Source organism: Plodia interpunctella, chromosome 5 (genome assembly GCF_027563975.2).
Source record: "Plodia interpunctella isolate USDA-ARS_2022_Savannah chromosome 5, ilPloInte3.2, whole genome shotgun sequence".
NCBI lineage: Eukaryota > Metazoa > Arthropoda > Insecta > Lepidoptera > Pyralidae > Plodia > Plodia interpunctella.
The window spans coordinates 5,055,978-5,073,644 of NC_071298.1; the positions used below are offsets into that span (position 1 = coordinate 5,055,978).

At 37.6% G+C, this 17,667-nt stretch overlaps 1 protein-coding gene across 1 annotated transcript in view; it reads right to left on the bottom strand.

The window, feature by feature from the left end:
• Glut4EF (Glucose transporter 4 enhancer factor) overlaps window positions 1-17,667 on the bottom strand; it is a 55,228-nt gene that overhangs the window by 11,242 nt on the left and 26,319 nt on the right. Inside the window, exon 4 of the mRNA XM_053744809.2 lies at window positions 17,420-17,571. Within this exon, the coding sequence (XP_053600784.1) occupies window positions 17,420-17,571 (152 nt within the window). The remainder of the gene's footprint in view (window positions 1-17,419; window positions 17,572-17,667) is intronic.

A 17,667-nucleotide genomic window follows, 5' to 3' on the forward strand; every position in this document is an offset into this window, starting at 1 on the left:
TCATCAATCGTGCCAGTTTATTTCTATGATAGTATAATTTCTGTATTTCATGTTCATAAGCTATAGTTACTTATGATATGACTGTAATAACATAATAACCCACACAAACTTAATTTGAAATGGTGTGTTAATATCAAATCAAAGCTTTAAGGTGATACGGTTACGTTCCGAGGCATAGCGTTATAAAAATTTACAACGGTACCGCCAAGTCAAGAAATAATGATTACGTTGTAGCTTCTAGTTCTATGCCGGATTGCCACATTGCCGGTAAACAACTTACACTTAAAGAAAACCTTACTTTAACGCACTGTGGCAAGACATATACTTCCTTAACGGTATAGTATGAATAACGAACCGGCATAAAATGCCGGTTTGTTGTTGCGCTGTCTCACTCTACTGCGAAACCCCGAGATGATATTGATTTGTTTTCATTGCATCTCTCTTTTGCTCACGAGCTCACATAAGTCGGTCTCGCCCGCGTGACCTTCCTTATTTATACTTCAAGTACGCGGTCAGATAAGTTGTTTTCGTGTCATCTCCCTCTAGCACGAGAATCGAATGAGGAAGAGGCCATTTAAAGCCCTATGTGTTGCGTCGGTGCGTGTTGCCGGCCGGTAATTTTGTAGCTTAGTGTGTGTGAGACGATTATCACGAAGTTGCGTTGCTTCTTTGCTTCGAATAGAGAATACTTGGAATTTCAAATGTTAAATCAAACTAATTTACATCAGTAATTAGAACATCAAATGCTAAAATTATTACACTATAGAAACTGCTCAAAATACGTTTGCAAGTCCAATGATTAACGCCAAGATGTCAACTCTCTATGCATTTAAATAAATACCGCATTTATCTAATGCTTTATTTGTTATTGCAATATGCTAACCAGTATTTTATTACGGTTGTATACTAGAGCTAGTATACTGTTATTCAGTACACAGTTAAATCCTGCTATAAGTTCTGTAACCTACATCCGGCCATAAAGTCAACAACAGATCAGCGACATCTACCTAGAATCTAGATTATTTCGGAATGCGGTAGCGAACCGGAATTTTATAGTAATTCTTAGGTGGTTGAATTGGAAACCAAGTAAATCGAAAATTATACAATTGCATTTTTGTAAATGTACGAAAATAGTAGTATTTTCAATACAATATTATATTATTTACTAGGTGCAAGGGCACACGTGTCGGTGTAGGCACGACGCACTCCTAGTTTCAAAACATGCTTTGTCTCGCGTCATGTTTACAAATAACCTTTCACGACGGAGCACACGTTTCCGTACAAAACAAATTACAACGTACCCCGGATAAACTGCATCCTATGTATGTATAAATTGACGAAATACACGGATGTGGTTGACTTGTCGCACAAAGGAGTTTGATGAGATAGCGTTATAGCCAGGAGCGAGAGGGCGGAAAATGTACCATGCACTACCACGACACCCCATGAGGCAAGGGACTAAACTAAAAGCATTGCAGGTCACTGAACTGACGATGGCTTTACCCCTACTCTTTGCCGCCATTCTTTGTTTGACCCCCTAGTGGGATCTTTGTGACTTACTGCAATAGGAGACATTCCAAAAAAATTGGTGAAATATTACAAAGAAACTACATATTTCTACGAATTAGTCCACAATGCGTTATAATGCTAACGATTTAAATAGTTTTGCAACTAGTGGACAAAAAATAAGTACTTCTTAGTTTCAGATGAAATAAGTTCTTATTTTAGCTGGATAAAGAATGTTAATAAAAATAAGTCGAAGTTAGAACGCGAACAATGAATGTTCTACAGGTGGCGTTGAACTCAGATCCAAAGCAGCCCCCCGCTCCCGCAGCGGGTGGTATACCCCGTGTGCCCTAGCTACTTCATGGTTTTCACTTTACTCAGCCTACGACACACACAAACATGAACGAAACACATGAAAAACTCTGATAGCAAGAAACTGCGTCGCGTTCGTTCGCCTCATCCCCGTCCATGTGAGAATAAGCAGAGCGATCGCATTATTTGCCCGTGTGTGTATAGGGACTGGGATTATCTGGAACATGTACATAGCTTAATAATAAGAAAGCGAACGCTGAACCGTTGTAACGTCCTGATCAAATCTGTCGATTTAAAATACTTGGGTGAGAATAATGAACCTTTAATTCGATTAGTATTTAACGTAAACGCCTTACACATGACGGAGTCAAAGGTGAGTATTGATACTTGATACATACTCGTACGTATGTGTGGAGAATGCATTAACGTGCGTCATATGACGTCACGCGAAAGTGCGCTGTAGCGCAACACAGTAGCATTGCCCGTTAGAGAAATTATTGAGCCGATTTACCATTAGAACAACCGCTACAGTTGTGGACTTGTGGTGTGTAACAAGAATACATGGAATCAAGTACCTACATACTGACTGCGAACATGTGGCTTTATAATACCGCTGTAATGATCACTCATTTGATCTAGGAAAATATTTACAAATGTTTGTATATCTTCAGAGGCTGTTCTGAGAATTAAATGAAATCAAACGACGATGAGTTTTTGATATGGAGCCGGAATATGGTCATAGGAACTCTAGTGCACTCATATCGACTTCGCTCGAGGAATCAAAAAGATTGTTTAGTAGGTATCAATGCAGTAATGTGATTCATATATCCCTGTGCTCCGCAAGGTGGTGAGCAGGAATAATGAATCAGCCAAGCGTCGAGCGACGCTCGCCAATAGCTGTTAAGCCTCTGGTCACTGACCCCAGCAGGTTCTGACTTGTTACAATTTCACTTTTTCTTCTCAACATGATGCGCCTCTCGAGGTAACGGCGCTGACAAAGTTTGCACGGCCCTTGCACGGTCATTTTGATTTGAGAGATGTTACTTCTATGCTTGTTTATATGTTTCTCTGCTCTTGTTGATGCCGTTATCGTAAATCTGATAAGTTAATAACTTGGCCAATGATTTTTGACAAATAAATTCTAGAAGTTAATCAAATAAATGACTTTAATAAAACTGCGAAACGAATCTTATGACATCATGGTTCACGATATTTGGCAGTCGCTCACCCGTTTAAACGTACATTTTAATGGAGCGCTCGAATTTGTGTTACAGATTTGACAACGCAATATACACGATTTTACTTTGTAAAATGGGGAGTTTGTTGAACCCGCGGGACTACTCGTACTCATTATCGCGTCTGATGAACTCTGCGTTGCCATTGTTCACGGCGATACTCGTCGATGGCCATATACTCGTAAAGGCATGACATTTCGTCATTACGCACGCACCCACTAATATGCATACGTAGACAATGGTTTATTTCACCTGGAAATTTAAACTGAACGGATTTTTAGATTTGATTTTGTTTTGTAATGAAACTAACAGTACAGGTTCCCTGTAATTACGTGATAAAGACAAGTGATTTCTAATTTGGAATGGCGCGAAGTGGTGAGTAAGTGATCCTTCGAGACGTATATTGTAAACATTTGAACTGTCAAGAACGGGCAGTGCCCCGGCCGCGGTGTCATTGCCCTGTCGATGCCGGTTAAAAAAACGCATAGCTTCCATCATTCTAGACTCCGCCGACGCAGTTGCGAAGCGCGTACTTGTCTAAAAAACTTAGTTAAATCCAATTATAATTTTTCAGTTGGGCGAAATTGTCTAATTAAAATAAATAAATTAATATTGGATAAGTAGATACCAACTTATCTAACTACCTGCACGTTGTTGCATTTATCCTGCGATAATAAAAAATAAAAAATGTTACAAAGGAATTTCAAAACCATTGTATTAGTTATGATGTAATTAACTTACGATCGTTGGAGATTGACAAGCCCAAGATTAATGACCACCCATTGTGTCGTATGTAACACGCGAGTGTAACTGTAGCTCTTCCTTTGTTCTTATTAATTGTGCAAGGTAGCAGAAGTAATTGCCTATATGTTTACACGCCCATAATGACTGTAACCGCATTTGGTATGGAAATCGTCGGCTCTGGTCAATGTCTCGTCGAAAAAGGTTTTTGACCGTGCCAAGGTTGTCAGAACGTGTACATGAACCTTAGGGCACCTTTTTTGCTTTTATTCGCGGAATAGAGCGATTTTAGTAAATTCTATGTTGATGTTAATGAGGACATGTTGATATTACGCGAAAAGATAAAGTGGTATATACGGGGTTATTAGAACGAGGGGAGCCGTGGTGTGGGGCGATGACCCTCAGAGTGAGATGGAGCGACAACAACGTTGAAGTTCGCGCGATCCAACAAACCCGCGCTCTATGCACGCAACAGGACTATTTAATTAGAACGAATCGTCATATAAGGATGTAAGAATTGACAAAGATAAGGATAAAGTAATGGATTTTATAAATATAAATCTATAAAATCTTTACAAAGAACAAATACAGATCTTATAAATTGATATAGTAATGTATTACAGAATTAATAGTGCCATAATCCAACCATTATAAAAAAAAAAAACAAAATACTCGACAAATTATCGTTATAGTATGAAGAAAGCACATTTACTTCTATTGAAAACAAATATAGCCAGTGTATCAACAATATATTTTTATTTACATCACACATTATATAACGGTATATTTCTTTATTCGCTCCCCGCGCTCGAACTAGCTATGCCCGTATTAGATCTACGTCGTAGCTGTAGACCCTCAACGGAGTAAACCCGCTTCGTAGAGGGTCTACAGCTACGAAGTTTTTACGTGTAATTTATTTTGCGGCACGTAATATTTATTTGCGAATGGATATTATACTTAGGTTTTTGTAATTATAAATTAGCCCCAAATCAGCCTTTTGTTGGCGGCTCTGTGTCTAAATACTTTCTCTTAAAAGTATTACCCTGTACTCAACAATCCCTGTACGCGACAATCACGAACTGAATAATATAAATAAATACTTTCATGGTTGTTCTGACAAATTAGTTAGGTTTTTATTTAAAAAATATTTAAATAATTTAAAAATACATATTCGACCGTACATAATCATTGAAATAATACATCGTACATAAGAATTGAATGAAATAGATAAACATTAGCATACTATCACATAATAAAGAGTTTGTAGAACGCAATTTAGTTACATAAAGCAAATATTTTTATCTTCATTATCTGGCTAACAAAGGAGGCAGATAGGTACCCGATGTACTGGTAATCGCTGCAACTAGGTCGCCCGTGGACATTAGGCGTGACCTATTTCGCTGTTGCACAACGATCTCGCACTGTATGTATAAGCTATTACAGCTGCCGTCCTACACATTAAAACGATTGATAAATATATCGCTTATTAGGTTGTATAAGGGATTGGAATTTATGTAGAGTTAAATCTAATACTTGATTTCTTTTCCCATTCTTTTTGTAGTTTCATTACAGTATGGACAGTAGTTTTTATCCCGATCCCTGAACCAGTTTCTGACTTACTAGTCAGAAACTGGTTCTGGGAAGTACTGAAATGGATATCAAATGACCGTTGCTTACTTAGATCGTATTATATATTAATGGAGATTTTGGGTCTTCATAAACAAAAGGTAATTGAAGGAAGTTAAATTCAGTAACACAATGTAAATGATAGTGTTTTTATGTTCTCTGAGGACGACGGTACTAGTTTTCACAATGCTGAGGCTAAGAGGTTTCCTATGTCAAAATTATGAATTTGCATTGAAATTTACATGCACAAATGTGACAAGGATAATGCTTGTCGAACAAAGAGAAAACGATGCGGGCGTCGATTAGGTCAGTTCTTGAAGTGTTGTGTCGCTAGAATAATCATTTATTCTTACTAATTATATAAAATCAAAAGTTTGGAATCGAATGATGATGTGTACGAATATGTGAGGCTGTTTGTTATTTGATCACGCAAAATCTACTTCTGGATCTGGATTTAGATGAAAGATACACTGGTAGAATTACACCGGGAACAGCACATTGACATTTTATTTCGATGTAGCAAATAAGAACTGATATGTTAGACATAGCGATAAAGCATTATATCGTTTGCGTAATTATTAATTACACAGAACCAAAACACAACTAATTAAGGCATTACGTCAAGACTACTTACGTCTTGACTAAAAAAGATAAGTATTACGAGTAATAAAGTAAAAACTATTTACATTGATTGTCGACTGTGCCGCTACTGCAGAACAGACACGCGAATATGTCGACAATTTAAATGATTAATTAAACGATACCAAGCATAATATAGAACAATCGAATGCAAGTGTGTGCTCGACCCACATTCGCGACCTCGTTTGATACTGTAATCGCTGTCAGTGCGCCGCACGCGCCCCATTTGGGGCGTCATTTCACTGCCATATCTACTACGAATATTTTTACAAAATTAGAGAAAGTGAAACGACCTTCTCTTTTAAGCACTTACGCGCGGAAACAATTCTCATTTTCATCAGTTGCGCAATGAACGCCTGAACGCCGATTGCTGTCAATGTCACAAGCATAGTAAAATGTAACTGTATAATCGCGTGCGACCACGTTTGATATCAGATAACGTGCTTGATTATGTAATGTGTTCTGAATAGTCGGGTAATTGGTTGACAAAGGCAAATATGTGCGTCGTGTCGTGCGTGTGCGCAGGGCCGCGGGCAGGCGAGGGGTCGCCGGGCCGCCCTCACGATACACCGGAAGCCCAATACTGTGAATTATCATGTTTTACCGCAGGTTACGCTAGTATTGTATTTAATTTTATGCTGATTATGTGGCTATTGTTACGACACGATGAACTACCGTTTTTTTGTGTGGTGTTGCAGTATCACACCTATAAATATTCAACTATTATTTCACTGATAGATACGATCTACTGGTAATTTCATTTTTTAGAACGTTTTTATAACATAGAAACGTGTCAAAGTCAGTAACGAGGCAAATAAGGCAATCATCAAAACCAGCCAGTAAGCTGAAAATAACGACTTATTGACCTGGCCTATTTGCAAGTTAATGGATTGTGTTATTATCACTTATTCTACATACAGTTAACATTTGAAAATTAACATTTTAATTAATCGAATAGCATCCTTTAAGATACAGAGCCGGTATACGGAATGGAGGTCACAATACAATGTGTAATCAGCAAGCGTTCATGCGAGTGGTGCGTGGTATAGCTGTCCGAGTCAGCAGTGTATGAATAAGAAGCAGCTTCAACACTGCCTAAACTTCTGTAACTGTTAGCAGTGTAGAAATGATCGCAGCGCTTGGTGCCGTTTGCTTCCGCGTCGTATATTTAGATCGCGAAGGCCGTCCATTATTCGGTCGCTCGTGGCAACACCGGCACTGCGTGTACAACCTGAACCTTGGCTGTTTACGTCAAATCTAGCTATTCAGTTGTCTGTAGACGCAGTTGGTTAACAGTACTTATTTCATGTTACCTACTGACGTGTTTTGTCGCTCGCTAATATAAAGATCAACGTTCGTGTTATTTCAATTATCAGAAAATAAAATAAACTGTAACATTTCAAGATGCAAATACTCCCTAATATTTACTTATCAGCAAGTTTTTATATATCGTTTCCATATTACAATTTGTTTCCCTATTTTCCCGTATCTGACGTAATATTGAAAAGCCTAATAAAATAAATCAATCATTTATGCTAATCAAAATAGATTCGGATTAACGTTGCCCAATTAATTGATTCATCAATATCTTACCGTAAATTTAACCCTATCATGAAAACCGTGAAATGTCATTATTGTCACTGACTTATTCAAGTCATGGTTTCCTCGACATGCCTTATGTAACTTTGTCGACCCCATATAGATATGTCGCTCATAATATTTTTAGTGTTGATGACCGCTATCTATGCTTTTCATCTACACGTATTATATATCGGGTAAAAATTTTGCAGATATTCATTGCATGTCATCATAAATACTTAATTACCAAGGTCTAACGGAGACTACACAAACAGTGTCGTTGTATGGTCACGTTGTGCACGCGCGCAGTTTCTCCACTCACGTGACTGTGAAAATTGCGCGTTCTGTGTCGATACTCATAGGCCTGGATAACTTTGGATTTGTGAAAATTTCATTTGAGAAACTCTACGAAGAATTGATTTGAACCTGTCAAGACATGTATGAGAGTTCTAATAAATTGTAATATTAGCGCATATGCGCTACCTAATATTCGATGATATAATTAGAACAGCTATAATTACTTCATAATCTTAAAAATAATGTTATATCGACAAATACAAAAAGTTAATTGCATAAATATAAGCCTTACTGCTGAAGGTATAAGATATAACCGGTTGACTGATTATATTTGAGGGATATATATATCTAGTGTGTACACAGACTTATCGATTGGCTAAATGCCTATCTATATCTACAAAACCCGATACCGCACGAATCTTCAGATAACAATGATTCACGTCAGCATAGAAAATTGTAATAATAAATATAACCTTCGCCTATGAATAGAGATTATAATGTTATTTGGTTCATAGATCTATGAGGTCTGAAGTTGGATCCCCTTCCGAAGATTTCCAGAAAAACCGGTCGTAAGCGTCCTACATGCGACGACTTTTCTAAAACTTCAACTGGGAAATGAGTGAACAAAAAGATATCCAAATATCGTATAATGTAGTCATCAACTTCAGAACATATTTAAAGATTGCTTGAAAATTTAGATAAGTACCTTGTCAAATGAGAACAGATGACATATTAACCTATTGTAGGAAAGTCTTCAAAAGCAGATATGAAGTAATTAGAGGGACAATTACAGAAGTCACAGTGGCCGTGAGTGGCACGCGGAAGTCACCTCGTCTCAGCAGATAACAATTGGCGTGTTTTATCAGTACGATAAAGCGGCCTTCGCTGTCGTATCTACTATGCCATAAATTAATGACACTATAGAAATATTAACAGTTGGCATAGGACTTGGTAAGGTGGAAATAACTGAAATGCTGTAACAATCTCTTAATAGATGGGGTGGATAAGAATAAGCGGATGATGTGTTATCCAACTCATTTCGATTTCAACCATTACATGAGTGAATACGAATAGTTTATAAAGCTGTCAGAAAAGAGAAAATATTAATAACGTTGTCAACAATCACTCTTTATACACTGACAATATATTACTGTTGAAAACCAAAACAACTATCGTCTATTGCTTTAATATTTAGAGATATATACTAGAGATAGTCCTAGATTATTGTCTATTTTATATTATAAAGTCTAAAATTCTAAGTTATTTCTGCTTCCTCGTTGTTTTGAGTTACGATTGCGACGTATTCAGAGACGCCGGTCACGTGTTAAGTAATCACTATTGATTTAGTAGTATAGTATAGTACGCGAGCTATTTAATTTCATTCGCCATGTGCTTTATCTACTTTTCGCGCTTATATTACCATTGCAAAACATTGTAAAACACACAATTACACTTTACTGATAAATAAAGAAATAAAATTTTCTTATCATTTATAGATGAGGCGAAAAAAAAACGTTATTTTATTTTACTATTGCCATCCGCTATACTGACCATCCGTTATACAATCGAGAAAACCGCATCAAATTCCATCTAGTACTTTTTCCGTTTTGCGCGAACATAGCCCACTTACAGTTTTATTATATGTATATAGATATAGATAAAATATTATGCAAATAAAAATTAACAAGGGACTTTGGTTAATATGGAGAATGTTAATGTATACTAGAACATAGACAATAATAATTTACGTAAATACATTGTTATCTAACCGGTTCTCTAATTGAAGAAACATTGATATTAATTTTGAATGTTATTGATAACCGCAACAAATGACGTTCAAAGATTAATAGGGGGCATGTACTTGCTGGCTCGGGAGTGTTATCAATATCAAAGATATGCTAATAACTGCATTTGCTACTTATTTGGAATATTTAATAAGCCGGGAACGGCCCAGGTGTCGGATGTAGGGTAGTGCATCAAGGTTATTCACAGTATTATATAAGTTGGACAGTCCGATAACAATGGAGATTAATCTCAGCATACGTATAATACTGATGTATGGGTAAAATAAAGGAGATAGCGTTTACGCTGGTCCAGCACAATGGGCGTGACGTTTGGTTGCCACAAGAAATAATTTAGCATGAGCTTAATTGACGACCTCGGTGGTGCAGTGGTAATGTTCTTGCCACTGAACCGAGAGGTCCTGGGTTCGAACCCCGGTCGAGTCATGATGGAAAATGATCTTTTTCTGATTGGCCCGGGTCTTGGATGTTTATCTATATATGTATTTGTTATAAAATATAGTATCGTTGAGTTAGTATCCCATAACACAAGTCTCGAACTTACTTTGGGGCTAGCTCAATCTGTGTGATTGGTCCTAATATATATTAATATATATATATATATAATTTGTCTGTATTGGTAAATATCTGTTCCTAAAGTAATGAAAAATGAATAATCTATTTTGATTATTAAGAAGTAAGTAAGAAGAAGCTTGCATAGATGAAGTATGAACAGGCTAGGGATAGAAAGACATGGAAGTCACCAGGCGGCAAGAACAATGTCCTTAAAAGAAATTAATGATAAACTGATTTAACCTGTAGATGCACAAGATGGTGCCCAGCATACCATTATCATAACATGGCAACTGTAATCGTATTTCCTTGACGTGTGACCTGATAAAACGAATCACGGCGACTACCGTTACCAATTACTGAGATGTGTTGCCAACCTTGCGGCCAAACTGGTTTCAACTCCGTATCAAGAGCACCAACACTGTTAAATTTCCAAGTCATAATTTAAAACGAAAATCCGGGTTTCGTTTCCTTATTTCGGTCGGCTTCAGGTGAGGTGTGAAGACTACTAATGTGGATAAATGCAGATTGCACCAATAGTTTACTCAGCTGCAAGTAACTAAAATTTTACATCTATTTTGTTTGTCTTAAAGACATTGTTGATTACAATCATCACCAAAACATCAACTTAACGAGTCTTATCTACAATGTAGATTAATTAGCTATTGAAATTAATATCATAGATTGTTTACGTCGATTTCTTGTTTATCCAAGAGGTTTCCTACTGGTAAAGTTTAGTTACGGCGATTTATTGCAAGTCCGAGGTTACACGTGCAGCGATAGCGCGCCGCTCGTGCCTCCGTCGTAATTTCAAGAACGTTGCAGCACTAAAATCTTTCCGTATCGCCTTGCTTTATTATTTTTCACCACAGCCCTACTCCACGCTCATGACATTTCCACGTGTCAACTAGTTTACAAGGACATGGCCGTGGATACCAATATTACCATATACTTTATTTTAAATATCACTTGATTTTTTAGGTACTTCTCGGGACAAATGTATAGCTACAGGAAAGTAAAGCGATACTCGTATCTGTAAATTGCCATTTACATTATTATCATTTCACAATCATAAAGTGACTTTATCGGGCTATATCTGTATCTGGGTACAATTCAATGTCATTTGGAAATCCCTGAATAAGGAAAGAGAATTAAACTTTGTCATTTATTTTATTATTTTCATTTAATTTATTGTCATTTAATTGATTACTAGTGTTTTGTTCACATTGTAAAAACTTCCATCAATTTTGCAGAATTTACTTTATAAGAAAATATAAATAGTTCTAAACCATGAAATAAGTGTTTGCGCTGTTGGTATGAATATAAAACTGCATTGAGCGACATATTATGCAAGTGATTACGGCCGATGCACGCGTAGATGCAACACTGCCGCGACGTCAGACGTCGGCCACCACGCAGTACTGCGTCGATAAGCGAATTATGCATTACCAGATTATTATGGAACGTGCCAACAGGTAGCTGCAGCGATACTCGCAATGTAGCAGATACCAGCCGATTACATCACTTATTATTTTCAATATGTTATTACAAAAAATAAACTACTTTTAATGCATGTACGTAAAAATATCTGCATTCTTGATTAAACTTTACTATCTGTTATAATTCTAAACATAGAATTTATTATAGAACATATTATGTAGAACATTAGACATACTTCGACAATAGATCTTTCTGTTATTTATTTGTGTATGTTGTGTTGTTAGCTACGTCACCTTGTGGACGGAAAGTTTTGATATCTACCAGTTAATAAACAAGATATTAGAAACCGCACGTTTTACTCAGAGTTATCTTATAATGTTATGTAGTACAATCGCGGCCGCCACAAACCACGAGTCGATGCGTACAGGCGATCATGGCATGCCGAGCCGATATGGACGTTATCATCGCAAAAGCGTACAATGATTGTACTACAGTCCGGGTGTATTGTGTCTGTCACCACCAACAATTCGTCTGTTCTCGACAGACTCATTCAAGATCATATTTTGCGGAAAAACAATTTTGTTGATGTGTGAGGGCCGCTAATGCAAATATAATTGCAGTTTGCACTGACCCGTTTGCGCGTAGACTCGGGGACCACGCGATTAGAATGCATGAACTGAAAATATTCCATGAATGATCGATGTATCGTTTGATGTATTAGGTAAATCGAGCTCGTTTACGTTGATAATGTGGAGTTAAACGAAGTAATAAAGTTGTTATAAACGTTACATAATAATTTGATTGGTTTGTACTCTATGTACGGTGGCGATCATCCAAGCATTACTGTTTCTGGAAGGAGTTCCTTTGCTAGCAAAAATCAATTTTTCGAAAAGAAGTGTAGCTAAACTATATAGAAATGACGACTTAACAAAATATTTTCAGTCTGATGAGCATTTTCTGTTGAGATATAAGAATCGAAGATCTGGAACACCTGATGAAGAGTCATAATAGTTCAGCTAAACTATAGAATATATACTTTTTCAGTCTGATTAGCATCTTCTGTATGTATAGGTATCGTTACATTTGTCTGTATAATCAAATTTCTGTAATAATTTTGACTCCTTACCAAAAATTTTTCGGCCACGCGAACGAAGTCGCAGGCATCAGCTAGTTCAAAATAAAAATCACGAATTTTTATGACTATCATAAAAAATGACCCGTTCGATTATTTATTTATTGACGCTGTATATTTAAGCGGACTTTGGTTTTTCGTCTACAGTGAGACGAAAATGAACTTAAGTTTGCTATATTGCGTCTGTACGTACCATGCACTTTATGCAACTTATATTACATGTTGCAATAGGCTCGCGGACATCGGTTCTAGGAAAGGAATAATGAAGCGCGGAGCGCAAGCGGCAGTAGGCGGTTCGCATCACGACATACACTGACATTAATACTGCGCACTTTTCTGCACAAAGCCCCATGGGAATAGCGGAAACGTGCATACCCCAGTCTATTGTCATTACTAATTACTCACGTTACCATGCAATTCTATTAAACACGTAGGTATTAATCTGTAGCATATGCAAATTATAAATAAATTTAAACACAATGGATACGAATATACACCAAGGAGTTTGCCCATATAATGATTGAATCGCACACAGAAAGTTGGCCAGGTCTTGCCTCGCTCTAATAGCTGTGTCCTTGCTCAAGGTCTGCAGGCTGACGTCAGACTCCTACACTCGGTAATGCGAGATTTTGCATCACTTGTGCTCGTTGCTAACGAGAAATATTATTACAAAGCGCTGTTGCTAGATGCGGTGTATAGAGCTATAAATTGCAAATCTTATTTTCGAGTGGATCATGTGCTTCATTTAACATTACGTTTCCATAAACTGCGCCATACTGATTGATTATAATTGCACCTGCACTTGCATGTTAGATGCAAGCAAAAACAGGAAGTGCGGCGCAACCTTTGTTCTGATGGAATGGATTGCATCATGGCGGAAAGTCCTATTGTAGGCATGCTCTTAATGAGTTTTGCTTTTTTTCCGTAGAGGGCGATGGCTGGTGGGCAGCGGCCGGTGAGTGGTCGCGGGAACAGGTTCCGCACGGATCACATGTGGCCAGGTCACCGACCCCGGGTAGTCCCGCCAACCCGCCAGCCCGCTCTGACAGCAGCGGGAATGTTGTATTAGACGCGAAATATAAAAAGTCTTAATTATTTAAAATGCTTATCAATCTTTAGCGGTCTGCAGCTGCACTCGGACTAGAAATAGTTTCACCGAACAATAATATATGGATGTTGTACCATAAGTAACAATAATTTCTGCATTAGTAAGGCAAGAGGTAAACGGCCTGTCGTTTTTTTATTGATTTCCCAACCACGCCTGCTGCCTTTAGGAATGAGATTTTTCCAAATTGGATGCGTGGTCCTCGATGCCGTGATTGAATACATGACAATACGCATTGAGACTGAGAGTAGCGAGCCCAAAGCGATTGATAGAACCGTTGCCAATGCTGGCTGATGATTCAGATTGGCGACGCTGTGTCTGGCTTGCCCATTGTGCTGCACTGCATCAATAATAGCTAGCATTGAGTTTGCGTAGGACTGGCCTGCTCACAATGCAATCGCTGGACGAGCTAATCAAATTAAAGTACCCATTCAATACTATTTCTACAAGGAAGGTTCGTAATAGAAGTTCCTAACGCTTTCTGCGGTTTAGCCAGTTCATTTCCTGGTTGTGAAGGAGGATATTGATTACAAAATCTTGAGTTTTTCGTTAACAATGCAATAAAACGAAAACTATACTTCTGATGTCATTTTTTCATTTTACAGCAGCTGGGAATGAACAAGGGATTACGTAATTCAAGAATGTAATAGTAACTCGCGTCGTCTCTACCGCCCACTAGTGTTTGGCTTGGCCGCCAACAATCATGCAAGGTTACGAGTGGGTCTGGAGCAGTTGGAAGAACAATAGCATATATGTGTCTAGTTAAAACATTAATAAACCAAAATCCGAGTGAAATGTAGACATGGACAGTGGTAGCATTGATCAGTTTCCATCGATCAATCTTAATGTGGAAAGTGAACGAAAAACGTTTATAAATAATTATCGTCTTCACAACAATAACGTGTACTCGACATTTAAATCGAATGTCAAGTTAAAGAAATGTTGTAACAATGAGGACTTTACAAGATCCTAAACAATATAGAATCTTGAACTTCGACCTCACATACGGTAGCGATAATAATACATATTTATCTTAAGCTTGTATGGAGCTATGAAACAGTACGCATTTGTTTCAGGGTGATATATATAGATTTTAAATGTTCTTGACCCACATTTTTAGCTGAATTTATAGCGAGAATTTTGTGCAGTACAATAGTCGTTGTTAGGACTGTTGTGTGGCGTTGTTAGCACCAAGGACCCGTTTGTTTCTGCGTGTGGCTTCACGTGGGCGAACGTCACGGAACTTCACGCGGCACACAACGTAGAGTTTTCCGCTACGCAGCTAGTTTTCATTGATTTGTTGTCCTTTTTACTCTTACAACTTCCGCAAGTCTTTGTAAACAAGTGATTCATGGCAAATTCATTTCAGTTATTAGTTCGAGCTAAACTTTTTGGACACTCGAGCTCAGAAGTCGAGAATTTTGTTTTATTACGAGACATATTCATAAACTGTGCTACGGAGTGCATAATTAAAATAAATAGAATATGACATCAGCACAGCACGGATTGCAAGCCAGCTGCACATTGCTCGGTCGTAAACGTATTTATGACAATTTTACAATGCGCTTGCATAACCGGCGGCCGCAGAACTACGCCTTGACATTGCACGACACACTGAACCTGCGCACGTGGATTGTAAATCATACATACATGTTATACACACATACACGCGAATATTCGATATCGGTGCATTGCGCCAGAAACCGACTGATAATGACATCGGTTTTTTGATTGGTAGTTTCTGAGTAGTAATTGCACGCACATATGGGAAAGAAAGTGTTGGGCTTACATTTAAACGAGCCATCAATGTAATACTTTTGAATACATTTTTTTTAACGAGTAAACATAGGAGATTAGAGTTTCCAAACTTATGCTCCATGAGATGAGATAGTCAGTTTTTTATTGCACCGTTTAGATAAGACAAAGATTATTTATTTGCAAAAACATGAGTTTAAATTTATAGAAAAACACAGTTGTAATCATAGTTATAACTAAGTATTCCAACTATAGTTAGCTAAAAACATTTTGAAAATAATAAGATAATATAAAACGTCATATTTGTGCTTTCTACGATTGACCCAGCACCATTTACAAATGGTTTATTAAAATGCATTTTGTAGTACAGGAACAATTGCAGTCCACCAAGAATGTTAATTTCAGGTCGTCGATTGTGGTTCATGTACCGCTTTGTTTAATAGCGTCATTAACTTTGTAATTACCCAGGACACGTGTTAGTCTTACAATGTAATGAGAGATAAATGAAAAGGCGATTATATGTCACTGACTTCTTTAACTATTTATCTCATTTATCTCGATTTTCTACCATGATGTACTTTTTCTGGTCTTTACTTTCAATACCACATGGTATTTCAAACATTCAACGGAAGTGACGAAATGTTAGATCGCTTGATATAACAGCGGCACCTTTTTAAGGAATAAATAGGAAGAAAAGTTACATAAAACAAATTAGGCAAAAAGTGAACGCATTTGTATTTTATCAGGAAGCAATGGAGAGAGAAAATTGAAAGGACATTAAATATCCATCGACAAGAGTATCGCTTCTAAATATAATGATGATGCAACAGGCAGACGCACAAGCCTGTTTGTCTATATAAATTTGCTATACTTAATTCGAAACTAGTAGGTGCAATTTGCTTTGTTACCACACAACTCGGTATTCAGAGACTATACTAGTATGTCCGCGCAAGCTTTACGAAACCAGGAACAGAAATGCAGATACCTGTAGCCATGATATAATGGCATTTAGTGACGGCAAACAGGTGTCCCGCAGTTGTAGGTGAAAGTTGATTTGTGTACGCAATCCGGTATAATATTTACAAAAATAAAATCGAGTCTCTAATGATAATGACGAATACGTGAACAAAGAAGTCAAGTATGACATTTATGGGCCGGGATCGTTGAGAGCACCTGGATATGCACAGTGAGTGACTCATATTCCAAGTGCATATGAATCACGAGCGTTTATGAGTTCCTGGCATAGTTGGAATTTGAGTAATAATTGGGACAACAAAGGCTGTGGGATTATTGACTCTTTTAACGATTTTTCTTTGTGTTATGAAGCGAGCTGTGTTGTTTTGCTGTGTCCTCACAGGGTTCACGTTTGAGCTAAAAGTACTTTTAACACCATATGTATGTATGTACGACCTAATGTAAACACAAGATATGCAATTAATGATTAAAATATATTTTTTCGAAAATATACAGATTTACTAGATGAAGAATTACAGAATAAATATACTTATCGCTAACGTATATTCCACTTTCTTGCCAATTGAAGAATTTTCAACATAATAGCGAAGTATTTCGTCATGGTCTAATTGAAGCTCTTGCTTGTGACTGGGCACGTTACACACGACATATCTATGTAATTTTGGGTACGGCATGAACCGTTATGGTCTGCACGACGTATGACCTGGAAACAATTGTAACTTACCCGCTTCTTCCGGGGATGGTCGTAGTCCATGGCAATGCCTTCATCGCTGAACGAGCTGGAAGCCGGCGGCGGCGACGGGGTGCCGGAGCGCCACGAGGAGCCAGAGCTACTGCTGGCTCCAGGAGAGACCGACGATCGCCCGCCCCAAGCACCTAAGTAACAAAATACACGATAGCTCAATTGGGGCACCAGTTATTTCAATCAGGTATATAATGTGTTTTATTTATGGACAGTATCCTATGGATCAA